General features: G+C 40.1%; 1 protein-coding gene across 4 annotated transcripts in view; it reads left to right on the top strand.

Moving 5' to 3' along the window:
• Nucleotides 1-16,963, top strand: part of BANK1 (B cell scaffold protein with ankyrin repeats 1) — a 152,621-nt gene extending 135,658 nt beyond the window's left edge. Inside the window, exons 12-17 of one of the 4 annotated variants that reach the window (XM_026078455.1) lie at nt 2,439-2,507; nt 4,313-4,497; nt 6,316-6,379; nt 8,411-8,481; nt 11,888-11,937; nt 16,297-16,963. In XM_026078455.1, the coding sequence (XP_025934240.1) occupies nt 2,439-2,507; nt 4,313-4,497; nt 6,316-6,379; nt 8,411-8,481; nt 11,888-11,932 (434 nt within the window). In that variant the 3' untranslated portion in view covers nt 11,933-11,937; nt 16,297-16,963. Of the gene's footprint in view, nt 1-2,438; nt 2,508-4,312; nt 4,498-6,315; nt 6,380-8,410; nt 8,482-11,887; nt 11,938-14,491; nt 15,880-16,296 lie in introns of those variants that run through there. The other 3 variants (XM_026078458.1, XM_026078457.1, XM_026078459.1) reach the window with 3 other exon arrangements.
• The last annotated feature ends 9,852 nt before the right edge of the window (nt 16,964-26,815 follow it).

The raw sequence follows: 26,815 nt of genomic DNA on the forward strand, positions 1-26,815 counted from the left end.
ATACTCTTTGCTGTTTCTTGCAGTTGCATGAAATGTATAGGATGTTCCTCTTAGTACAGAATTATGTACCAGCAACTTAGATATCATGTTTCTAGTCCTTATATATGCAGTGGTAACCATGAAAATATTAACCACATTTCAAGCCTCATAGCTTATTTACCTACATGTGCAGGCAGCCTGAAACTGCATCTGTAACAGGTCTGACTGAGATAAAAAAGGCAATTCAGAGTTCCTTAGATCCCCCTTTTACTTTTCAAGCCTCCCATTAGGGATTTTCCTAGAGTTCTGTGTATTTGCCACAAAATTTGTCTTTTGCCCCACTTTTAAAATGTTGTTTTCTGTTTTCAGACCTACTGGAATACAGTGCAGTAGTTCTTCACTCTCTGAGTTTGCTTTACTGGAGAAATATTGAGGTTACATTACATGCCTGAAAAGCAATCTGACTATCTAAGACATAAAAATGTATTTAGGGCATGCAGAGAACTTCATCTCTGCCCTGTAGCGGGGGGAATGAAGTAGAATTACTTATTAGTTCTCTCAACCTTGCTTAATTCTGAGAAATTGAGAAAGAAGGTAGATACATCATGGATAAAAATTATATACTTTTAATTTATAGATTTTGACAGGTACAGGTACTTTAATCAGTCACAATGTGACCACAAATTTTAAAGGACTCTCTTTCTGATCATACAGATATTATTGAAGGTACCTGTTAAATAAAAAAGTGTAATAGAAGTACTGCAACTTTTTAATCAGATTATCTGTGGCAGAGAGGCCGTGGAAATATACAGCCTTCCTCAGTGGAAGGACCACAGTATTTTAAAATTTAAAAGAAGAACTGCTATATTAATATTGCTTTACTGAAGCAATTTTCACTTTATCTTCCATACCTAAGAAGGAACAGAATATATCTCTGTACGAAATGCCCCAAGTCTGTCATTCCAGCAGTATAGACATAATTAGAATGTGGAAATGAAAGAGTAAATTACTCGAGTCTTCTCTAAACCTGTGGCAGTCGTACAGCAGTGTGCGCATGCGTCGTTCCAGGCATTCCAGAAACAGGAATAATTTGTTTTCATTTACTTCACCCACAGTGAATACTTGCTGCCAACTGAAATCATTTCAGCAAGATGCAGCATTTAAAGTGGTTTTAACAATTTCACTTCAAACAACTGGAAGAGTAATTCCATTTCTGATTACTCCAACATTGCAAAACTCAGCAGAAATTTCAAAGCCTATCAATTAAAGTACTTCCCAAACAGGGACATTGTTGAGTGGATCCCTCCTCCTCCTCCTCATGCAGTAAAATTCAGGCTGCCTGCAATACCTCTGTGTTCTGGTTACTTTAAAAAAGAGGATACTGTTTCAAGTACAGATGAAAATAGGCGCAGCAGGTGCAGAGAGTTTAAATGTCAGAGCGATCTTGATCCTCTGTTTCACAAGTTTCCCTGATAGAAATTGATGCATCATCTAAGGCAGCCATAGCAGGTAGACCAGCAAGGAGCCAAAGTCCGCCAGGTCTCTCTGGTCCGCGTGAGCAAGAAGCCAGCACTCCAGGGTACAGTGCAGCACGTGCCTGCCCTGCAGCTTAAACCCAGCTACGCTGCACTGGGCCTTCGTCTCAAAACAAGTATTTGCTCCATTAAACTGGCACATTTGCTGCATTGCAGTGATGTCAGTAAGATTACTTCACTGTGAGGAATTATTTTAGAGTATCAGTTTTTAGCCAAAGTCAGAACAGAATCTCGGGAGGGAAAATCATATGTCAGTAGTTAAGTCAGAAACGAAGCAATTTCTATGATGTTCTGGGTTTTACGTATGCTGCCTGCGCAAGTTTGATTGCAGCACTTGAGGGCATAGCCAAGCTGGCTGCGCGCGAGGCAGCTCCAGCGACAGAGGGTGTGGTGGCAAGGGCATCAGGTAGGCCGACAGAGTGAGCGCTCGGGGTTTGCTGTACTCAGTACCCGACCTAGGTAGGTAAAAATATGCACAAACTCTTACTCTGGCATTGCTCTTGTAATTCGTGTAATTGTCATTATTCTCACCTAGTGTTATTGCGCAGTTAATTCCTTTTTCTGCCTTAGCTTCCCCCATAAAATAAGATGCAGGGTACAGTAGGTGTCTGTACCATATGAAGAATTCAGAGGTTTAGCTGTTTTTTCCAAGCAAGTAATATGTTAATGTGATAAGTCTATTTTATTTTCTTCAAAGCTTCTTGTCATGGTGTCTGTAATATCAGTAATCCTTCCATTCTGCACAACAGAACAATTTTTCAAGTAATTACCATTAGACTGACAAGTGGGTTGAGAAGTGCTCCTAAGCTAGAATAAGAAATTTCTTCTAGCCTATTTGCAAGAGACTCCTTCCTTGTTTCAGCATGTGTGACATTTTTTACCGCCATTTTCACCAACTTCCTTATATTCTTAATTTTGCTGCAGTGTTTCAGCAAAAGGCCGCTAGAACACCCAGTGACCACAACAAGATGTGCTGCGATGTCAGGAAGCAAGGTACAGATTTTAATTTGGCTCTTTTAACTGCTTTGATGCTCTCCAGTACAACTAGTAGAGCTTTGCTGCAACTTGATTTTGACTGATTTAGCATTTGTTTTTCTGTACATGATTTATATCCATAATGCTATTGCAGCATTAAGAGATCAGATATAAGAAAAAAATAAAAGTTAGTCTTTTGCAGAAGATTTGTAGACTCAGAGTTACTATATGCTTTTTGGTTTGCTTTCTCTACTACGATTAAAATCAAGAAAAGGAACTACTGGCTGGCTGAGCTGTGCACTAATTCCAGCAATGGAAGAACAGTAGTGAGTGGAGCAAAAGGTCTGTGCTGGATGCCCTGAAATCTGTTTAAAATGAATTACCAGTGGCAGTCCAGTTGTCATTTGAGATGTAACATGTCAAAAAGTTGCTACTGTAAATTCCATTAATGGTTCCCTAAAATAAATTACAATAGTAACAGTATTCCGATAACAAGTAGCAGATCAGGATTAAAGTGTACAAAGCAGCATGCAATTGCCTATTTAGTGCTATGCCAGGGCACTGCAAACTCCAGTGTTACTGACATCACTTTTCATTAATGCTAAGTCATTTAGGAAAGGAATTTAGAGCCTTCTAGAGCTTACTATAATAATGGAGTGTTGCTAGTATACCTCTGCAAAATTTATATATACATATATATAGTTAAAACACAATAGTTCTTACGGTCTGAGGAAATCCTTTTGCTGGATGCCATCCTTTTGCTGATATGAAAAAGGCAATTTTCCATAAACTGATCTGATCTGCAAATAATTATGTCAGATGTAAAGCATTAGTTCATTGCTGTCAAGACATAAATGATTAGCTGTGATGCAAGAAAGTAGTGATTCATGCCCAGTGTAGGCTAGTATTTCATATGCTCCAAAAGAGGAAGTAGGAGAAGTGGCTGTTTTTTCGCTTTCTTAATGTATTTCTCTTTGCAGAGTCTTTCCTCACTTAAAATAAAGACACCTTCCCTGTGCATAACCCGGCAGGGAAACTAACCCCATCAATAATGATGGCTCAAAGTCTTAGGTTCAACCTAGCTGCATTCTCCACACAGCCTGAAGCCGGAGCTTTATGTACTGTTGCATGCGCCTCATACAAGGCCTGGGAAAGCCCTGGTTCATGGCTGCTCGCGTCTTCCACACCAGCCATTTCAGTGTCAGGATCCCGGAGCTACATGGTGCTACGGCTCTTAGGACCAAGCTGTGCCAAATCCCTGTTATTTCCCTTCAGTTGCAATACACTTGCATTGTAATTTGTAAGAGAAAGAGGTTCTAACATGTTCTTGTCACTGCGATGTATCTAATGATTATAGTTGAAAAAAAATCATGGGAAACTACATAATGGCTTCCAGACACATTTCAGCCCTAGCTGTTGAGAAATGTGATGCGTAAAGCTGGAGGGGAAAAAGACACTGTGGAAATTTGTGCATTAACATGTCAAGGACTTCCTTTAAAATGTCAGTACTGTAGCTTTAGCACTAGAAGGAAATTTTTATATGAACTGACACTAATTGGAAATGTATGGATCAGAGAATGGCAATTAATGAAATGTTAAAGAAGCTACTCTGCTGCCAAGGAGTGATGGTGAATAGCTCATTGGTTTATTGCATTTCTCCCATTAAAAAAAAAGAAAGAACGCATCTTAAAGATGGTCTATTTTAATTGAAAATGGTTCATAAAAATCACTGTGCACCTTTTTTGAAAAAAGTACTTGCATCATAAAGAAAAAGAAATGAAAAGAGTTAATGTTTTCTGCCTTTATCTGTTTATGTTTCATAGCAGCACACAGAGGCCATGCTGATATGGTGACTTACAGCACTTTGAAACACACCATCCCAGCTGAACAAGAAGATCTGATCCGTTTGCAGAAACAGGTGAAAAAGGGGGCAATTTCTGTGGACGAAGCACTTGAAAAATTTAAGCAATGGCAGAATGAAAAAAGCAGACTGCAATCTGCTCAGCAGGTATGAGACTGAATGTTTAATGTTTCTTGATGCAAATCTTGATCAGAAGTTCCAAAAATGCACTCTTGCATTTTGACCCCTATATGTGAGGTCTCAAATAAGTGTCATGATTTATAGCACCATGATTTACATGCCCATCAGCTCCTGTCAAACTTGCTGCTTAAGGTACTGAAGCTTTTAGGTACCTGTTTCCACTGGAGTTAGGTTTGTATTGTTATTTGAAGATCTGAGAGTCTCGCTGAATTTATTTTGCCCAACTTCAGGTGCTGGTGCATTTGGTTAAAATCCTGAGGTAAACATGTTGGTCTGCTAAAAGACTTTTGTTCTAAACTGCTTAGGTCTGTGCATCTTCTATGAAGCCACAAACCTTCTGTAGCTGAGCAAACTGAACATGCTATTGAACATTACCAGCTAATGGAACTATAACTACTTCAAATGTACATTGTTAATATATATTGACTACATCATGATTTAGGCCTATCTGAAAGTGTTCAAGCTACCTAGCGAAATTCACAATTCTCAGAAATGCACTTCAGCTCTTTTATTCAATACATGGAGTAAATTAAGGTGCACAAAAACAGGATTTACAAAAGCCCACACACTGAGTCACTGAAAGAATTGCATCAAAGCTAGATGAGACTAAGGAGAAAGACAAGGTGAGGTGGTTTGTTAATTACTTCTAACACGACCATTGGAGGCAGAGGTCATGCCTTTATTTTACATTAGATCATGCATTAAATTAAAAATATTTTTATTGTCCTGTAAGTACATCTAATAGAAAGAGGAAAACCATGGTTAGTGTCTGGTTCTGCTCTACAGAATAGGAGAGCTACCAGATGCTGATAACAAGGAAAGGTTAAATGCCCTTTTTGTTTACAATTTATCTTCAGTAAATGCATTAGCTTTGTCATCGCAGTGAAACACTAAGAGCAGAAGCGCAAGAGCTCAGAGCGACTGAGGCACACAGTTTCCAGGCCGCACACCAGCAGCACGGCGCTGCTTGTTTGGCAGCAGTACGTGCGTGTGGTGGCTGCCGCTTCCTGAAGCTGTCTGCGCCCAAGTGCCCAGCTGGGAAGTGCTGGCACTGCTCCGTCAGCAGTGGACTGACTGGCTTGTGGAGCAAGGTGACGCCTACTTTGCGCCAAGAGAGCAGCACTAAGTCATCGGCCATTTTTCTTGGTTAACTAGAAGATATCTGTGTTTGAAGGAGGATTTACAGGGCCTGTTTTCACTGCTTAAGGAAAAAAGCCACTTTCTAGTGGTTATTTATATCCTGAACTGTATTTTTGACTTTTCTTTGGTTTTGTACCTTAGAAAAGTCTTTCACTGTTACTCCCATTATGAACTTACTTAGTTAATTTACTTCATACTATCATGGCAGTAGTTTAGTCTTCACTGGAATTTTGAGTTAAAAATCACTTGTCCAAAGTGAAAAATGAAGACCTCCAAAACTCAGTGGTTTCCTATCCTCAAAGAGAAAAACCCTAAAATCAGTCTCAGTATAAGTGTCTCTGTAGTCTAATTCCAGAATCAACATAACTTTCTGATGCGAAAAACTCCACAAGGCTTCTGAGGTATATAAATGGTAAAAATAAGATCAATCTGTAAAGCAGTATAGATATTTTTAAAATCCCTTTTAAGATATTAAAAAAATCTCATTTAAAAAAAATAGTCTTTTTTAATTATTTTCCTGGATAGAGAAGCTTGGTATTCAGAATGCTAAAGAATCCAGCATTTTGTATTTATTCATTTATTATTTCTACAGTAAACCTTCATTACTGACTTCTGCTGCTTTTATGCTTGCTTTTTAACTTAAAGGAAAGAGTACGCAACCTTAGAGAAAACAACATTGGAAACAGACTAGAAAAGGACAATCTGAATGGTGAGTTACACTTGGTTTCCCTTTCAAAACACTGAAGACTTGAACTGTAAATAAAGATACTGCAACAGCCTGTTGCAGAGTATAAGCAGACCTTTGGATCAGGAATTGGATTTGTAAAGAGCATTTTCTATGTCTTGCCACATCTAAGAGTGTGTGTGTCTGTGTAAAATCAGGCCTTCAGCAGTGTCAGGATTTCATCCCAAAAGATGAGCTCAGTGAGAGTTAATGGGACAGAAAATTTATCAATTCTCCATGGCTCAGCTTTTCTGTAGTTGCTGTTTTCTACTGCTTTGTTATAATTAGAATAAATCATTTATTTAGAACAATTTAATTGATTAATTCAATATTTTGTTTGTAAACTAGCTGTCAGTTTGCACTTGTAAATTCTTGATAAACTTTCCACTGCTACAGCAATTTAGTAGTGTGATTCATTAATAAAAGCTGTACAATTGGTCATTTAAGATGCTTTTTCCCTTCTGGGACTGAATACCTTCATCAGTACAAATCACCTGCATTTCTATAAATGATTTTCTCTTGTTATTATGAAAATATTGTGTTAGTCTTGACTTTGGACCCAAGATTTCTGTAAACATTAGTACATACAAGTTCTTGAAAATGAAATATAGTATTTCTTTTCCACATTGGACTTAGTACCATCAATATAAATTTCTATTTATAATTATCACCTAAGTGTGTTATTTCCACACCATAAGAGAGGGGAAAATAATCCATAGTACTGCTTCCGTTATTCCATTAGACAGTGTTGCATTTATGTAGACCTGCATTTATGTAGCATTCAATCAGTAGCTCTTTACTGAAAATTTTTTGAAATATCTTTTAGCTGTATCAGTGACTGAATTACCAGATAAAAGGCATACCTAAACACTAATACCATCCATTACAATCAAATAGTAATACCCTCTGAACTATTTTTGATAGACATAAGGGCAGTTGTTCTAAGGTTTGGCTTTAAGGTTCTACTTAGCATACAAATGCATGCAATTTAGACTCCACTATTTTTGGAACAAAACTGAATATGAATGGAGAAATTCCTATGTTCTTTTTGAAACACATTTAAAAAGCAAGCATGTGCTTCCATGTAAGGTAAGAAAGTGACAGAAATAATTGCAACAGTGGATTCCCCAGCCCCTTCCAATGGGCAAAATCGCCACTTACCCAAAAGGTAAGTGTTAATAGCTGGTGGGTGGTTGGTGGGTTTGTTTAAGTAAGTAAGTGCTTTAGCCTTGCCTCCCCCACCTCTCCCCACATATCCCCTATGACCAAGTCCTGTGCAGAAATGTGTTTGTCATCACTGAGTCCTTCCTTTAAGAGGAATTCTAGGTTATTTATATTTGAGCCTCACAATCCTCCGTAGCTGGTAGAGGTGCAGCATCCTGAGCAGGCGAACAGGCGGAGATCCTGCCCTGTCCTGCGTGGCCAGTGCTCCTAAGAGTCAGTTTGCTATAAGCAAGGCAGAGCTCGCAATGATGCGAGGGTGTTTCTTGGAAAGCAAGAATCTGGCTGCAGGGTTTGTCTGTAGGATTTTTTTCCTAAGACCACATCAGTCCTGGCTCTGTAGCTCTGCTCTAGCTCCAGAGTCCAGTTAATGAATCATACCAGCCAGGTCAACAGAAATGTAGCATCAACAAGAGAATTTTAAATTTTGTGAAACAGTGAGGCTTTTGTGTTCTCCAGTAACTCAGATAATGATCACTATGTTCCCTTCTGATCCCAGCCTCTCTGCCCTTTGTTACGTTACCTTATATCTCGTGATGCATTTAAACCAGCCGCTTTGCACTGTAGAAATACAATGAGAAGAATCATCGTGGAGGCCCCTGGCCTACCAAACAGTGCACTCATTATCAAAGATTTAAGTTACTGAAAATAAGAACTTTTAAAAGATAAAACTTCCCCTGGGGATGGAGGCACACTAATGGCAAGAGTAAACAAGACCTCAGAAGAGCAATACCTAAATCCAGACAAACTTCCTGAAGCAAAAGTGACAATTGCATTTTTTTCTTCTTTCTGTAGTTCATAAGGAAAGCAGACCAGAGAGCATTCATTTTAGAGACCTGTTATACTACATGCCATTTAATAAAGCGGTATGTATGAATGTTGGCAATCCTCTGATTCGTTTAATGGATTTGAGTTCTTTTACATCTGTAAACAGACTCACCAGCCATACCTTTAAAAAGATGGGCCTCTCTCTGCAGGTTTCACAGTTGAAGTTAAGTTTTGGATATCCTTTTTCAGAGATCCTCTTTGAAGTAAGTCTTCACTTAGGATTCAAAGAGATCACATCAGAATCCTGTTAGAAAAGTAATTTCATTTTTATTTTAATGAGGAAAGAAAATATATGCTATAATGAGTAAGGAACATGATTTTTAGTTTCCTGGTAAGTAAGTTAGATCTTGCTTCCACTCTAATGAGAGTTATTAATGAGAGTAGCACTCAGTTCAGTCTTCCATTATAACATTTGATACTATCTTGAAGTTCACATCTCATTTTGTGACAGTTTAATATAGGAGTGAATAACCAAAAAAGAAAAAAGAAAAAGAAAAGAAAAATCTGCACTTACAAGGCAAAAAGAAAGTTCTGTTCCTCCTGGAGTAAAGTATCTACAAAAGCCTATTTTAAGAACAAATGAAAAAGGACTAGGTGTGTAGAATGGTGCAGAAAGTACAGATGCAGACAATACTTTGAATATCATTACTACAGAATATACGGATGGTCTTATCCGTAGACACCAATACTTTTCTTCTCAGAAAAAAAGGTAAGATATTAAGGGAAGTCAGCTAACAGAACAGAAAAAATAACTTTGGTAAAATTTCATGGAAATATATAAATGATTTGGGGACCAAAGCTTCATTTTCAAATATGACTGACCCAGACTTTTTAGGGTGTTTAAAGTTTTGTTGACATCTTTTCTGAAACTGCTATAGTACTGAACTAGAGGAAGACTGGAAAGAACAAAAGGATTGAAACAGTTAGACTGACAAGGTGCATCTCTAGCATCTGAAGTCCTCGGCTGCAGGTCTCCTCTGGGAAACAAATTTCCAAACCAGGACAGCCAGAAGGCAGCCTGTGCTCTCACAGTAAGGCAGATGCGTGCTGCTGGGGGGTCCCACCAGGGCAGGATGCACGTACAAATGGTCACACCTCAGCTTATTCTGAGGTAGCTCATTTCTCGCCCGTACCCTTAAGCATAAGGTAAGGCTCAAGACTCGCATAGGTTTGTGCATGGCCACCAGCAGAACTACTGTCTGCAGCTTAGACAAAATTTATTTAAGCATGACTAGGCAAGTTTCCTATAAAGTCTTAGGGACTGTGGGGCTTTCACATGCATCCATACTTTCTAGCATCTAAACACTTTTTTAAAAACTATTAGATGCCTATCTGCATCTTTAGACATTTGAATACCTATGTGAATTTCACTTAGTTGCTTCTGAAGGTGGGACTAAGCATTTTAAAAATCTGGCTTTTATTGCAGTTAGTTATGGCGCCTTATGTGTCACATCTCACAGATTTAGTCATCCACAGTCTAAAAATAAGTGCAAGATTGCAGAAACTACATAAGACAGTTCAAATTGCCTGCAGTTTGTTATCTCCTTGTAGCTGATCTCTGTAGAACCTGGGCCTTGGGTCCCATTTCAGGGATATCATTTGCAGAGCATCAGACGCCTCAAAACTGGGAGTAACCGATACTCCATTTCCCACTCTCAGCGTAGCAGCAAGACTAGACTAGCCGGTGGCACTGCTTCATTGCCTGGTAATGAGCAAGATAGGGGTCACAGAAGACAAACTGCAGCTCAGGTGGGCCTCGAAAGACTAATACTGTATTAAGCAAGTATTAGGCCTGATCTTTTTCATAATGTCATCAGTTACATAATAGTTATAAGTGAAGATAGGTCTTGGGAACTCTTAATTGTCCTCCAGTGACAAATACACCTTTGGAGCAAACTGGCAAATCAGTCTTTGCATCTGTTCCATTCTTGGCACTTTTGGTGAGACTGGCAAGGTAGGTGGCCTGCTGTGGAAAAGGGCTTTTTCCAGTGAGTTTTCACAGGGAAATGAACCAAAACCATTTATTTCATAGCTATCAGCTGATAATCAATAGGTACTTACAAGTTTAGTCATTACTGCTTTCTTTCTGCTTCTGAAAGTGGCCTTCATATGCAAGAACAATCATAACTTTACCACCTATTGCAGTGGACTGTTTAATAGTGACCCACTCCTGTAAAGCACTGTATACAGCCAGGTCATCCACTGCAGCAAAGGCAGCCTCAACAGAATTTCTTCTTCCAAATTTTGATCTCCAAATCTGGAGAAGCCTATGACAATAAAGCAGATTTAGTTTAATTAAGTTTGCCCAACCAGCTGCCAAAGACCAAATCTCTTCCTCAGCTCCATCCAAAAAATACTCAGAAGAGCACTAAGCAACTTTCACAAACTGCCAGTTTATTGATTAGGATCACTGTCCCAAATAGCTGGCTTCAGTCCTCAGCCGTCATCAGCACCTTGTTTTTATTCCAAGTTGCTAGCAGATTGCTTATTCATCAGCTGATGCCACTGCAGCTTGCAGGTAGTATCTAAGTAGAACACTGAAACACTGAACACTGAAAAACAGCTCTTAATTTTGAGACTGTTTGTTTGTTTACCAATTTCCGTTGTCTCCGATAGACCAGTAGGGAAGATGAACAAACACAGACCCCAATTTTGATATTTGTATCCACAGGAACTCAAACTTCTTTACTCCACCCTGTTAGCCAGGGTGAAGAAATGCAGGATCATCAAGCATAGACAGACTTTTGTATATGCCACTGGAAAGTGATAAAGTTAGTTAAATACCACTGAAGTCATAGAACAGGTTTTTTTCTTTATGACCAGTAGGCATTTCAATCATCAGGACTGTCAGTCTTGAAAATATATTTTTGTTGTTTGTTGAAGGCAATGGCCCTTGGACTTTTAATGCTACATCTTTTAGCCTGTTTAGCCTTATTTCCAGTTTCTTAAGTCTTTTGTAGCTTCACTTCAGACTGACATTTAAAATCAAGGGGGAAAAAAATAACACCCAAACCCCCACAGTTTCCTTCCTGTTTGTTACAGTATCAGGCCTTCATGAGGCCAGCCCACAGCCAAACTGTTGCTTGAGGAACTCAGAGACAACTAAGTATTGCATGTATTTCCTAGCCCCTCCTACTTTGCTTTATCCTCACAAATGCGCACCCTGACACCAGCAAGAGAGGACTGACCTGCTGTTAAAAGTAAGCTCCATTCATACAAAATCCACCTCGTGCCATTCTCTAACGCAACGCTGTTGTGGACGTTCTGTTGTTACCCTGCTCTCAGGGACACGTGCTGTATTCACATTTGAAGGAAAACATAAAAAGTGACTCACACTGGGTAGGTATTATGTGGATTATTCAACTTTGAAAGGCATTCCTTACTGGCCTAATTTATCATTGATATATACATGACTATGTATTAATTGCATCTATTTCTTTCTAGTCTCCAACTAGAAACCCAACAGACAAGGAACAGATGCCTAATTAACAGAGGTAAGAGCATGCACACAAATGCACACAGAGACATTATTATTTGTCATGGAAACCAGTGCTTGTGAAAGTGCTTTCTGTCAGAGTGTGTTCTCTTAACAGTAGAACAGAAGTGTGTATCAAGTGTATCAGAGGTCCGATTTCACAAGATAGATAAACATAACTGTCATACATTCCGGTTTATATTCAAGTTTATTTTTTGTCAGGTTTCAGTCTATTCTTGTTCCTGTAGGGGCAGATTTGCATGCCATGTGAAACTCAACTGACTTGTGGGTGCAGTTGAAGAAGGTTCCCATTAGTCATTACAACTAATTAAGCTTGTGCAACTGAAGGCGCTTTTAGAGTGTAGTCCTACATACTGAACACACACACAATATACTGAATATTGAAATAAATTTGAAAGGTATAGGTGCAAGCATTAACAGAGACCAATGGTCCTTTAAGTGCTAGAAATACTACAGGTGATGGTACTGTCTCCAAGAAAAGCAGAATTTTCTGATGATTCTGGTAGCAATTGTGACCTTTTTACTTTTGGACATTTAACAAGATCTTTAGTAGTTTGTTTTATTACTATTTACTACCTGTGTGCTCTCTTGTATTTTGCATAGCATTTTTAAAGCTATTTAAGTCTAGCTTTCAATGAAATGTAATCATTAAGCTTGCTGCTAGGAGATAGAAGTAAATAAATCTGTTTTACAGCATCCATTGTCTTTTTTTAATCAGTCTTTTATATCATTTTCAATCTCTGTGCTGAGAACAAGGTTACTAGGAGCAGCACTTAGATCATCAGTGGAGGTTGTAGACTTCATCAGTTATCTTACAGTCATTGTGAACATAGGGTACAGTAAATAATCACCTAGAAAATTTCTTATTTTGAATCCCTCTGAAAATGATGGAAGTCATGGAACCTTTCCTATTCACAGCAGAATGATCACCATTAAAAGCTTAAGGCCCACAACAAGGAAGTCTGCATCCTGTTAGTACACGTGCAAATCTTTTTCTTGAAATCATTAATAAATTTCACATACCCTGGGTTTCATAGGTGCTGAATTTCTCAATTCATTGGTGTCTGCAAGAACAGTCTGTGCTGAGCAGCTCCAAAAGCCAGAGTTAGATTTTCTTCTTCAGTTTCCTTTCCTTCAGATGAGTTTAGGACCTGATAGGGATACTGAAACTTTTGAAATTAAAGTTTACATTTTAAAATATGAATAGCATTTGCAATTTACATTATTAGAGTTGTGAAAGGGACTAAATAACATTAGTTTACAATGACAAAATGATGCAACATATCTTTAAAGACAAATGTAAGAAAGGCCCTGTTAGTCAACGGTTATTTTGCAAGGTGACTCAATTTGCTTCTCCAATTTCTCCAGGCCTGGGAATGATGTGTTATACTGTTAAGGTACTGAAAATGGATGGTCTTCAGTAAGGTCCTCTATGCCACCCTTCTGTATGAAGGGGAGGGTAGTTGCTTCCTGTGAGAAGTGCATTCACTGGAGCCACTGCCCTGCTGCCCGCTGGAGTACAGTGCCCAAGTGTGCCGCAGGACTGAGCTGTTGCTCGGTTTCCTTAATATTTTGCTACCATTTCTACCAGGGCAAAAAAGAGCAGAGAATTGTGGTATGGCAAAAGGAAAAGGGAAGGATAAAGAAAGTGCCTGCCCACAGGAAATGACAGTGGAAGAGAAACAAGAAAAAAGTCACAAGAAATCTGTCTTTCAGCTGAGATTATGTTTTAGGGAATGGCAACACGACCAGGACAGGGAGAATACCTGAGTATGACTCTCTTCCAACACAAACAACAGCATTTCTATTTGGGTTCCACAGGTACAATGGGATTTTTTTAATACAGAATATAAATTCAGTATCTCATTTCCACTGCCAGAGGCCTAAGGTGAGTTTGGAGAACTTGCTTGCAAGTGTCTTACCAGGACAAGACTGTAGAAAGTTAGTATCTGCTACAAAAACATTTCAACTCCTGCTGCTTGCTCTGCAGGCCTTCTTTCCCAGGTCACAGCCAGTGGTGCACCACCTAAAAGGTTTTCCTTCCGGTCTGCTTTTTCCCTTGTTTTGGATAAGAAATGGGCACCAGAGGGAGAAAGGTGTTTTTTTGCTTCTCCCTACCATCTTGCCCAGAAAAGGAACATATGCAGAAACCTATTTAAAAAAAAACAAACAAACAAAAAAACACTTTTCTTTTTGTCAGCTTACATTTTTAAGGCCTAGCTCTACACCTTACTAAAGATGTAGTTTAAAATAGGTCTCTCTCTCCATGCGATTACAACTTTTAGCTGTTTTTCAGTTAGCTTGCTGTAGTTGCTTGTCTAATCATTTTGTGTCTCTTCTGGGATTGAGGCCTCAGTGTCGCAGTCTCATCAGCTGTGCATTACTCAGCCTGTTACTTACATGCAAATACTCAACTAAATTTGAGGAGTCAGTGCTTACCTACATGCAGAGGAAGACTTCCACAGACCTTCAGCTGCCTACTGCATGAGGCTGAAGACATAAGTGTTAGCTCTTATGTTGTGCTTTCTTTTTCTCCTCCACCTTCCTTCCAGCTCCTGTGAAGTTGATGGAAGTCATTACAGCACAGCAAGGAAAGGGCCTTGCCTTCAGCATCAAGATTAATTCACTCCAGCTGCAAAAATGACCCCACAGATGATTGACAGGAAAGTGAAGGCATCTCTGGGAAAAGAAATGAAAATACTAAGTTAGTTTAATTATATATGGATTTAGATCTAGACTAAATCTGCAGTCTTAAAACAAAAATTATACTTTCAGTGAGGCCTGTCCTATATCTTTTCTCTTGAGACCTGCTTCCTGCTTTGCAATAGACCAGCTTTACCCCTTGGAGACACACACCAAACCAGTGAGGACCAAAAGGGGATGAGGTGTAGGCTCAGTGTTCGTCACAGCATCCCTCAATGGTATTAGGTTTCCGTAAAACAGGTACCTCTTTTCCTGGTCCTTACCCTCTAAACCACTTGTTCAGGTTCCCCCTCCCTCAAACTTCTCGGGGGGGGGAAGGCTTATGGCATGACCTGAAAATGAAAAATTGTGCCTCCCCCTTCAGGATGCACCTCAGCTCCTCCACAGGGTTGCTAGCAGAACTCTTTCCTTCAGCAGAGCTCAAATCACCTACACCAAATGGGTAAAAAAGCTTTGAATGTCAAAAGATCTGTAGCTGGAGAAAGCTATTATGATGAAAAAGTTAGTAATAGCAGTGATGGTTATAAATTGCAGACTGCTGAAGCAGGATGAGTCATTTAACTGGGGGGGGGAGGGGAATTGCCCCTGGGATTAGAATAGATGATCTCTGTCACTTTTAGAAAATCATTATGTGGGTGAGAGAGCGAATTAGATGTGGGAGAACTTGCAAAATACAATTTATCCAGCAAATTCAACCAATTCTGTTTGAGAATTATCCATGTCAAACTCGGACAATCCCCTCTTTCCCAAAATATGATCTCTGCATAGCTTTTTTGCTGTTCTCTGTCTTGAAGTTGATTTGGAGGCCTGACTACTGTTGTATTAGAGATACTAGTATTTGAAAAGCAGAGTTTATGGAGAGGGCCATGTGCCACAGCTGTAAAGTAGTGGAAGAGCCCTTGTTTGTTTGGGGTTGGGTTTTTTTTTTTTCCTCTCTCTCTCCTCCCCTTTACCCCACTTACAGAGAGCTCATATTAACAGAAAGATAACAGAGTTGGAAGAGGACTATTCATTTAACATGCATCCACTGAAAAACAATTTAAGGTGCAATTCTAAAATCTCCTATAAACTGCATCTCTGAAATTTATACTTTCAGTACAAACCCAACAGAAGTCTATTTAAAAAAGGCTCTAATGGTCTTTCTCAAAGTGATGAAATACATTCAGCAGCCTACACAGCTATGAAGTGGTGTACACAGAGGAGACCTGACCCTTTCCTGTGCCTTTTTTTTTTTTTTTTTTTTTTTGAGGGAAAAAAACATCTGAAGACAGCCCAGTATCGGTTCATACTGGTGCATTTTTGCTGGCTAGTTGCAGGGAATTTTTTGAGCATATGATTACTTCTGAAAATTGCAGATAAAACATTCAGAAAATTAGCATCTATTGCTAACATGCAGGGTCTCCAAGTGCTTGAGCCTCCAACTCCAGTGCTAAGTTCTTCCTAGCTATGTTGCTCATGCCTATATGTACATCATGCTGTCTTCCCGCAAGGGGAGAGGAGGACTGCAGTTAGTATCCAGCAGGTGGATCTGAAGGAACAGGCAGTGCTCTTGAGTCTCTGTTGCTCATTTTTAAGAAATACTGTGTTTGATCTTATCCTAAACAAACACCAACAGCCTTTTCAGTAATAGGCGTTTTTCATTATTTTTTTACAGTGCATTTCTTCAGCCAGCTGCGCATTGGTTTCCTCTTTCAGGCCTCCCGTACATCTCCAGACTGCACCTTGACTTAGGCTCAGGCTCCACGGCGTACGGCTATGATGTGGCCATGCTATCATTGCTGCACTTCCCCTATCTTGGAAATGCTTACCTGGGCCAACTATGGAAGAAGTCCAGTATCACTAAAGCAAATTAGTAAAATTTCTTGTAAAGTCAGCACTGAATTTTTACATTTTTCCTTGCCAATTATTTTCTCCAGATGACAGCTCAGGACACATATACACTGTGTGCTTTAGTTAATTGTTTTTAAACTCATTTCAGTTTTTCCATAATGCTTTAGAAAAGTACCACTGGCTGAGATACTGAAATGAGACAGTTGTTTAAAAGCAGATATTAATGCACACAAGAGGGATATTATGGAAAATCACAAGGGAATTATGAAGTTATGATACATAGAACTTAGTTTTTAGTTTTCATTTTAAGACATTTTTGTATAAATTTATGTATGTAAATTTGTCTTTCCTAGGAATAATATTACTCCATTACTAGTTCAAACAATTATGTTCAAAGTAAAGTTAATTTCTATAAGTCAAACTGTATAAATCAAAAAAATGTAAATCAGCACTAATTATCTGCTACTGCATTAAAGTGATTACAAGAATTATGTTCACAAGGAAATTGTGCTTTGTTTAATAAGCTGCATAAGGTAAATGATACCCATGAACACAAAAGTCTCTGTTGCATTTATGCAGCCTCAGTAAAGGAAAAAAAGTATGGTTAGTGAATATAAAACTCTGCATTCACATAGTGACATACACCAGAATTTAAATGAGCACGTGACCATGCAGGAGGATGTAAAAAAGTTTGCCCCATTTCATACACATAAAGGAAAAAAAGGTTGCATATGCAACAGGCAGAGGGTATAAGAGAATATTTTAACTTTCAGATTAAGTAGTAGCTTAAATAGATTTACCCCACCCTGCTTGTCTGAGCTTTGTGGAAACATTCTTAAAAAGCTGGTAAACTTACTGTTGGCCCAAAAAAGGAGATCACACACAGAGATCACAATTTTTTTTTAGTTACATGTTATTCACTGCTACCTTTAGGCGCTGGGGTTGTTCGGAGCAAGCCTCCCCTCAAGCTCTCAGTAGTCTGATTCTGTGCTTTGCAGGTGCTTTGGAGATGCTTGCACTTCAACTTTAGTTAGGAAACAGTGAAAGCTGCTTTAAGTCAGAAATCCTTAAGTATGAATAGATGTTTCTCCCTAAACTACATTTTAATGTGACAAAAATTTGGAGGGAAAGGGGGAAGAGAGAATTTGATGCTCAGTCTTATGAGCCTTGAGGGTCATGTTATTTCCTCAGTTTTTGCAAATTATTGTGCCAAGAACTGTGTCGAGCAAGTAACAAAATAAAAATAATCCAAAAGGACAGTATCAGGATTTTATAATAATGACTGAGTCTTGTGACTTGGTATCCACATATAGCTTCAGGCTGATTAAAATGCTATTTTAAATGGACTGATGAAAATTTTTCAGGAAATTATCTGTTCTTTGGGGAAACCTACCATTTCCATTAGAAAAACTCCCAGAAATTCTGCAACACCAGATGTATTGCTATAAAGTTATAAGTATTCAGCGACTACTGTACTAGGTGGTAACATAACTTTGTATTCCAGACAAACGCTTCTCTTATCCTATTTGAGCCACAGCAAAAGCCTTGGAATGCACAACGCCTCCCAGATCTCAAAATGCAGTATCTGGAGACTGAGAGACACAAGACTGTTAGACTTTACAAGAGAGGAGCTGTGATATTTTAGATTTACCTGGCCATATGGAAACAGGGTGGAGAGAATTACCTGGACATTTAAGCATGTATATAAGCTGTTATTTTAACAGATGCTTTCTCTTTAGAGGCTCCCTCCCCAAAATATATATATTCCTGTAAAGCCTGGTAGTCAATGTATCCCCTGGCAATCATTCCCAAAGAACCAAAATATAAATTGAAGAGAGAATACAAAGCAGCTAAGAAGCTTCTTCGTGTCGGTTGGTACCTGGTGTCTTTTCTGACGTTTCTGTTGTTTGTTTCTGTAGTGGTGCAGACAGAGTAACCTTTCTGGGGTCAGTCCTCACAGACCTCCGAGCAGGATCCGGGTGCTCTCTGTGCTGCCAAGTGAGAGGCAGGTTTCCCGGTGGCTCCTTTGCTCCAGCAGGAAGGGACCTGGGAAGGGTCGAGAGTTGAGGTCGGTGGTAAGAAACTAAGGGAACTGGAACTTTACAAAAAGGAAAGGCAGAAAGTTACCTCAAGGACACCTTATCCTTTGCCTGGAAGAAACTTATGTACCACTATAACAGCAGTGTCAAACCCTCATTGTGGAAGCTATAAAAAAACAGAGTTGTAATTCTCCGGAAAGAAAGGAGTGCTCTCTCCGTGTATGTTCATGTATTACATGTCTATACCCTGTATGGTGTTATACTTCACAACTTGCAACCCAGAGTAGTTTAGGATTGCCCGAAATCCTAAGTAACTTCTGTTCGCTGCTTTTGTCACTTCATTAACCCCCAAGTCTAAGCATACCTGAATACAGTAGGGTCAGTATTTCAGGTTTCTGCGGTTTCCAAGTCTAGCTTCAGTTTCAGTTGTTGTGAACACAACCAGGGAATTCCCATTTGCTACAAATTTAAGCACAGAAGAAATTATTGTTTGTTACCCTGTAACAAGGCAAACAAAAAAAAAAAACAGCAAAAAGAGGTTTTGAGAATTTTAAAGGTCAAATTCAGCCCTCAAGTAACATGCATAAGCCTTAGCAACATTAGTGAGGTTTGAAGGCAAAAGTCTTCTGTAATCCATGAACGGGAAAGGTGGAAGAGGATGGTCAGAGGCACCTCTCATTTTTCATCAGTGAGCATTTGCCTAGAAGGGAATTTTCACAAGCCAGCTTTAGCCACTAAAGATGCAGACACATTTCAGCCTAGCCCTCCCAGCCAGCATAGTTTCTTTTTTCTTTTTTAATCTCCCCACAAATTCCTAAGGCTGTGTCATTCCTTCAGGCAGCAAGTGCACGTGGTGTTTGACAGACAGTGTCTCACTGTTACACAATAAAAGCATAATAACAGTAAATATTTAAAGCAGCTAAAGCTGTCACAACAACAACTTTACTCTTGAGCCCTGGTGTAGATACAAGAAAAAAAGCAACTATTTTCAATTCTTGCAGCTGGGACAGCTGTTTTTGCCACTGTCACAGAAGTACAGCTCTCCTACAGAGCACAGACGAGTCTCAAAAAGATCCAAGAAGTCAATGAGGAAGACACGTAGTGTCACTTTAGTAAAGAAAAAGTTTTGCATTACCACAGCTTTGCCTACCTTCCTCACTATGATCTTCAACTGAGGGAGGATCTGACACTAATAGTCTAATGTCTCCTCTGACTCCTGGTGTTTTAATGTAGAAGGAGAAGTCCTTTCAGTGTCTTACATGTCCTATATCTCAGATCAATTCTTGTCAGTGTGCAAAATCTGACAAATGGTATGTAATCCATGATAGAGTAATTTCTATGGTATAAAACTCCATGATGGCTAGCAACAAGTCGAGTACAAGACTTTTTTTTTTTCTTTTACATGCACACACGTGCACACACACACACACAGGGGGAGGGGGAGAGAATTCCCCCCACCCATAACCTAAGGCAGACAGCCACAGCCTTAGTGGAGAAAGGAAGGGAAGGGAATGAGGCTTCCTCCTCCTGCAAAAAGGGAATTTCTGAATCTCAGTGTAGTTAATTGCATGCAAGTTACAGGTAAAATCATTATACATCCTGCAAATATAAAAGCTTCTATTCCCCACCCCTCTCATAGTCAGCATTCATGCTCTATTTTCTGCTGCAAGTTTCCATATACTTCCCCAAGGTGTGTCACTAAACTTCAGACACATTTATAAGCAGGCATGTTGACACAAAGAAAGTCCTGAAGTTTTGCTAACCAAAAGTGCATTACTGACAGGAAACATCAGCAAGTCACTGGTTAGCAGCGCATGTAGAATTAAGTCAATCACAAGAGCCTAAAAGCCCGGCTGAGATGAGATCCCTGTTGTAGGTGCTCTGCAATTCTATCTTCGCAATAAGCTAAGAGATTTACCAACTGACTGATTAGCAAAGGAAAGCCACTCTACCCTTCCAGCTATCAGAGCAGATTCCATTAAGTGTCACCTGATAATCCATGCAAAAATATGGAAGTATTTTAAACAACAGTAACATCCAGGAGAAAGAAGACAATAGCAAGAGAATCGGTACGACTGTAGTTATCAGCAGGCTGAAGCCTGCCGCGTCACGGTGCTGACCGCAGAAGGGACTCAGGCAGCCAGGCTGAGCTGCCAGGACAAGCCTCCCTGCAGCAGCAGTTTTGCTGAATCGTGGGTGCTCAAATACTGTCCACTCTTTGCTGAGGTGATTCACGGTCCAGGCACAGCTCACCATGCATGAGGGGGCAGCATGCCCCTGCTGGACACTCACCCTATGAAAAAGGGCTTGTAGTGTCTCAGCAGCAGTGTAATATATAGCAGAGTGAGAAGAAATCTAAAGGTCCTGCCTTGATTTTATTAAAGAAGCTATAATCTTGTAGGAATGTAAATGATGCTGAAGATATGTTTCAGCCTTGGTAGGAAACCCCTAGCGTGACAAGAGCAGGAGCAAAGTGACAAGAGTTATCCTGACAGTCCTTGAGGGGGTGTTAATAATGAAGGGGAGAGGCAGGACCATGTACACTGACTGCTGGGCCCCATCATTTACTGTGACCAACATTCATCCTGACAAACTTCAGCTTTACCAAAACGCAGTTCTGAAGTGAATCACTTGAGAAACAGGCTCCAAGATGTGTCATCAACAAATGAGGTTGGGAGGAAAAGTTCTCTGTCCCTTTCCACTTCAGATGCCTTGGGCAGCAAGTTGCCTCTAACCTCCAGGCTGCCAGTACTGAAATGAAGAACTGCATCAGCAGAGCAGGAAGAGTTTAATGCAGAGAGAAAACGGTCCCAGGGAGGGGACAGGCAGCCTGCGCTAGACTCTTAGTACAAGAAATCAGAAGATCTATGCCAACATCACTGCCAGCTCTCAACAATTTTTTTTTTTTTTTTTTTTAAACAAAACCTTGGATGAGCCACTTCTTATCTTACAGATAGGAAAGCCCAAGAATGAAAGTCCCAGGTCTCAGCTTACCAAATCTCTGCAAAGTGCTGGCATATGAAGACAGGAAGGGTTCAATATAGGCAAAGTAATCATTGAAGAGAGCGCCCAATGCAGTTAGGCATATCTTGTTGCTATGGTAGGCAGTGCAAAACAGAATTATAAAGAGAAAAACATACATATAGTAGCTGCTGTTGTTTGCAGACATAAGTGACTTAAGACATTTGCTCATATGGGATATCTATGCCACGTTTGTTGTCCAAAAACATAAAACCACACATGCAGAATTTTTACCAACAGAAATATACTGTTGCCATCTATATAGAGAGAACACCTAACAGGTGAAGGGGAAAAAAAGAAATCACATAAATATAAAAAGCAGTAAGTACTTTTTATCAGCTAATATTCAAGTTCCTAAACTATAATTCTAAGATGGCTGGTTACGAGCCCCCAGTCTGATCCCTGGCAGAAGACAAGCCAGTAGATTTCATGAAGCCTGGCTGGGCTGCAGCATCTCTCTAAAAAGTAACCTTGAATCCTGTGCACACAAGGCAAGTCACACAGGTGTAACTAGTATCCAAATGACCTGTTCCTAGCAGAATTTTGTCTAGATCAGTCTCCCTTCTCTGACTCTTGTAATACCTTGCTCTGCTAGGTTAAGAGGAAGTGCTGTCCTCAGAAGTCTTCTCTGTACATAGGAAGATACTTCTAGATAAAGAAAAATAATTACTGCATTTTACTTTTCCTGTATTAAATTGAGATCACAAAACACAGAAGATGCAACAAGGTGCATCAACTGAAGTTACAACATACAGTTCTACGTACAAGCTACACAGGCACGGGCTGGCACACATCATTGCTGTTTACTTAGAGTGCAGAAAAACCCATGTGCCTCAGGAGCTGGGGATCCACGTACATAATACAGAGGGGGGCCCTGTCTGTACCTTAGACTTCAGTTGTACAGCAAAAGGCAAGAATCGGGCACCATGAGGTAGCAACAAGTAGCCTAATAAACAGCATTACTGCAAGCAAGCACACCTCTGTCTCCTGTTGGTACGTTTCAACACCCTTCTTCACCCAAATGCTCTGGCTGTTTGACTCCACTTCTAGGCACCCAGAGAATACCAGCGCTCAGAATAAGCGTGGGAATGCCACTGCTGGAACCAGGTGCCTGAAAGTTCAGCATACGGCATGCAGTACTGCTGTGTCAAAGCTCCTTTACACTTACACGGATGCTTCAGTGCTTCCCTCGCACTCCTGAACGCCACAGAACTGTTGCGAATAAAATCGCAGTACAGACAGCAGGGCACTTGAGCATAATAAAAATTAGGAGCCATATCAGTAGCAGCGGTTATGCCCCGGGCATGAGCTGCAGCGTAACAATTCGCCACCTACCATTAACCAGACCAGCAAATACCAGAAGCTGCCTGGCTGCGACACAGGGCCCCGCGCTGGCTGTCACTCTCCCAGATCGTAGCTTTGGGCTCGTCGTGTGCAAAGGCAGTATGGAGAGACACGTACTGCTCTGGGGGAAGGAGGGCAGTGGAAAGAGATGGAAAAATGGGAAAGGATTAGGCAAGGTCCAAATGGCACCATTAGTGCAAGAATGGAGCCTGTGTATAAGTGTGCCCTCAGAAGCTCTACCACCAGCCAACACAGACAGCTCACATTAGTCTGATGTTTTACAGTGGATTCAGTCAGCCTGTAACCACAGGATGCAATAAATGAAGCTGCTGATGTTCTACTGATCACTTAAACCCCTTTGGAGCCAGGCAAGCTTCTTTATTAATATCAACACTATTAAAAACAAACTCTTCCAAGTCCCAATCCACTAAAAACTTTTGGAGTGATATTAATACACAGATGGCATATAGGTACTACAGGGAAATTCACTAATAGCTGTATGGGTTTTATTTTGCACAGCTTCACAGCCTTCTTCTTAAATGGTTTCAGTCTCACTTAATGCATCAGACTCGATGGTGGTTCAAGTGCTCCGTTAAGCAAGACTGGCAGAAAAATGATGAACTCAAAACACAAGAAACTTCCATCTCAGCTCTACAGAAGATCCTTCTCTCCTTGATCCATCTAAAAATTTTAAGTTACCTTCACTCCACACCTTACTTGCCTTAATTTATTAAAGGAAAGGGAGGATAAACCTCAGTAACATAATCCAACTCCTACAGGAAAAATTACTTGGGAGAATATTTTTCTTTTTCAGCATTAAACAGCTAGGGTAAGGGTAGAATGAAAGAAAAGAGAGAAGAGGCAGCATTCCTTTGGTCTGATAAATTCATTGCCATTTGAGCATTGTCAGATCACTTATTATTGACTGCTGTCCATCTAAAGTAGAAGTTAACAAGATGTGAATGTAAAAGAAGCTTGGAGGAAAGACACATTATAAAACTTCTCAGGCAGGACTATGTCTTCTTTGGACAATTTTTAATATTATGTGCTGCTAAGTGAGGGTGAATGCTGAATTCATGTACCACCATGCAGTACATGTTACCTCAAATTTGTTTTTATTTATATATATATTATTATTATTTTTATTTTTTATTTTTTATTTTTTACAAATGTCATTAACAACATCTTATATTCCATTTCTGGCTGTTGATCTGAATATAGTGCCTATTTCTTTTGCCATTTTTGCATACTAGGTATCAGACGTGTCTAATCATACACCTTGCAAAAATACGTAAGATAAACAAACCAAACTGCACACCAGAGACATTTCAGAATAAAAGCACATCTTGTTTGCAAAATTAAGCAGAGATCAGGAGTCTAATGAAATGAGCTGTCTAGAGCACAGGTTGGATTCCCAGTATAGTCTTAGAAAAAGCTATACTTAGTACCCCTTATACCCCTATACTTAGCAACGGCTATTTTGCAACAATAAGTAACACTTCCTACAACCCAGCGCTGTTAAGCACTGACTAATTTTACTCTTGGAAGGACAGCAGGTGTAGTACTCTTTTATAAAAGAAGGTAGATAACCAGCTCTGTTGATCCAGAGTAGCCTCCTTTTCCCTGCCTCTGACGCCAAGCGAGGCAAGATGGCTTAACACCTCTGCACGGGACTCCATGCTTAAACTTATGCAGGGATACTTCCTCCGAGTCTTCCCTTTCCAGCCTGCCCAGAGCAGTGACTGAGCTGTCTTTAGTCCCCACTCAGGAACGGGGTTAATAGCGTGAAGGCTAAAATACAGTGACACATTTCTGCTGTTTAAGTGGTAGCAAGACATAGCTCCCCACCTCCTGCGCAGACCAGCTAATACTTCACACATGAGATCCGACTATTCCAAATGTTATGTCCAACACCACAGTCACTGACTATAAGTTATCCAGGCCTCACAGTAATGGGCCTGATAATTATTATCACCCTGTGATAACAAATTTCACAGGCTGACTACTCTATAAATGACTTTTGAATCTCAAGAGTCTACCTCACACCAAATAGCCCAGTGTAATGGTTAAAATTGTAAGGAAGCCGTAATTTAAAGCGCCTATGGTACTACTGAGGAAAAGCAGGAATTTGACCTGCATCTAGTCACTCTCCAACTGAAGTGGAAGCAAAGCCTAACCAAATTTTATACAGTTATGGCAGGCTCCACTTCTCCATGCTAATTTAAGCGGCCCCCTTATCCTTCAGCCAAGGTACAAAATTGGATGGCATTCCTGACAAGGCATGGGAATTGAATTACGCAGGGAAGAACGCGTGCATATTCCTGTGGTACCAACAACACGGTGAAGAGAAACTGGGAGGAAACTATTTTAGGTCACTATCCAGGGTAATATCTCAAAGGCTACAAAGCAAACCACAATCAAGAGTACAAGATAATTTTTTTAAAGGCAGTTGACAGAAGGCATTTAAGATACTGCACTATTTTTCCACAGAATACCAAATAAATATAAATGAAAATCAAGAGATTAGATAGGTCTAGAGTGAGCTACACGCTGTCTCATATATGGGAAAGCATACAAGCCCCTAGCCCAAAAGAAACCCCACAGTAATGACCGTCTCTCTTCTGTTCTACCTTGCTCAAACACTTACTGCATCTGTACGAGCAGCGCAGTTTAGCACCCCCTCATCCCTTGATTCCCACCCATCTTAGCCAGTATGTGCCTTGAGGAAGAAAAGCTGATATCCCACCCACACGCTTCTCCCTTCTGCTTGGTTGCTCATGCAGCAGGCCATAAAGGATGTGCTTTTCCCCAAGGCGTGCCTTTTGCAGGCGCGCAGGCATTGAGGGGGTTACTTTTCTGCACAACCACCTACAGCCAAAACACAACATAGCTCAGAGAGAAACCAGATCAATGGTCGAAAACATTCCTCTTTTTTTTTTTTTTTTCCTTCCATGAACAGGATGAAAAATATCATCAAATTGAACAGACTAGTGAAATGAATCCTGTTTTGCTCCACTGACCTAATCTGTTTGCTAAACATTGCAATTTTTAGGATACCAGAAAATTCTGCGGTCAGTTGCTTGGTGAGTCTCACACAGCAAGCTCGCACTGTCTAGCAGTTTGCCGTGGAGCAGTAAATTAAGCAAGATTCCCTTCACTCACAGGAGCTGCAGCTTATATATTCAGGAAATTCAAGTATGCTTTTAAGAACATTTACATCTAGGGTATTTTTCCCATTCCTAAAGAGAGCACAGAAACAAAAATATCCCCAAGACAAAAACAAATTGAATTCAAAGGACTGGGGGAGTTAAGACCCTTCCATCCTCTTCTCGCTTGTATACATCATTGTAAAGAATATATTAAACTGGTGGGTGAGCCAATTTCAAGCCTTCTCTTTCCACCCACAGCCTTTGTTGCATTTACCTCTGTTCAATCATTCATTCATGCTCCCTCAGCCACTCGCCCACATATGTTCCTTGCTGACAGCCCAGCTGCACATATGCATTCAGAATTACAGTAACTGCTTTTGTGATTTTGGAACTGAGAGAATAAGAGCAGCAGTGGAGAGAGCAGCCTCTGAAAGGCTGTACAAGATGGACCGCTGCAGGTTTACATCATACTCGCATGTAATGTGCCACTGTTCAAGCTTATTGACGCAAAGCTGCTGAAACAGCCCCCAAGGGCTATTTGCAAGAGCAAGTACTTGCTAATTTTAGACCTGGAGGCAGCATCAGTAGCCATCAAACATGGAAAATGGGGTTTTCAAAGAAGCTGAAGGCAGCTGAAACCAGAGAGAACTAGATGCCCGCTTCTTTTAGGCCCATTTGAAGATCTCAGCCTTAATAGCCATGAAAAAGGCAGCTCCCCACTACAGTCTCTCGCTTGGAGGTTCCTCTGCCCCCCCCAGGCAGATCCATCGCACAGAAATACCCAGGAAAA

The sequence above is a fragment of the Apteryx rowi genome, unplaced genomic scaffold, assembly GCF_003343035.1.
Source record: "Apteryx rowi isolate R43461 unplaced genomic scaffold, aptRow1 scaffold_48, whole genome shotgun sequence".
NCBI classification, from domain to species: domain Eukaryota; kingdom Metazoa; phylum Chordata; class Aves; order Apterygiformes; family Apterygidae; genus Apteryx; species Apteryx rowi.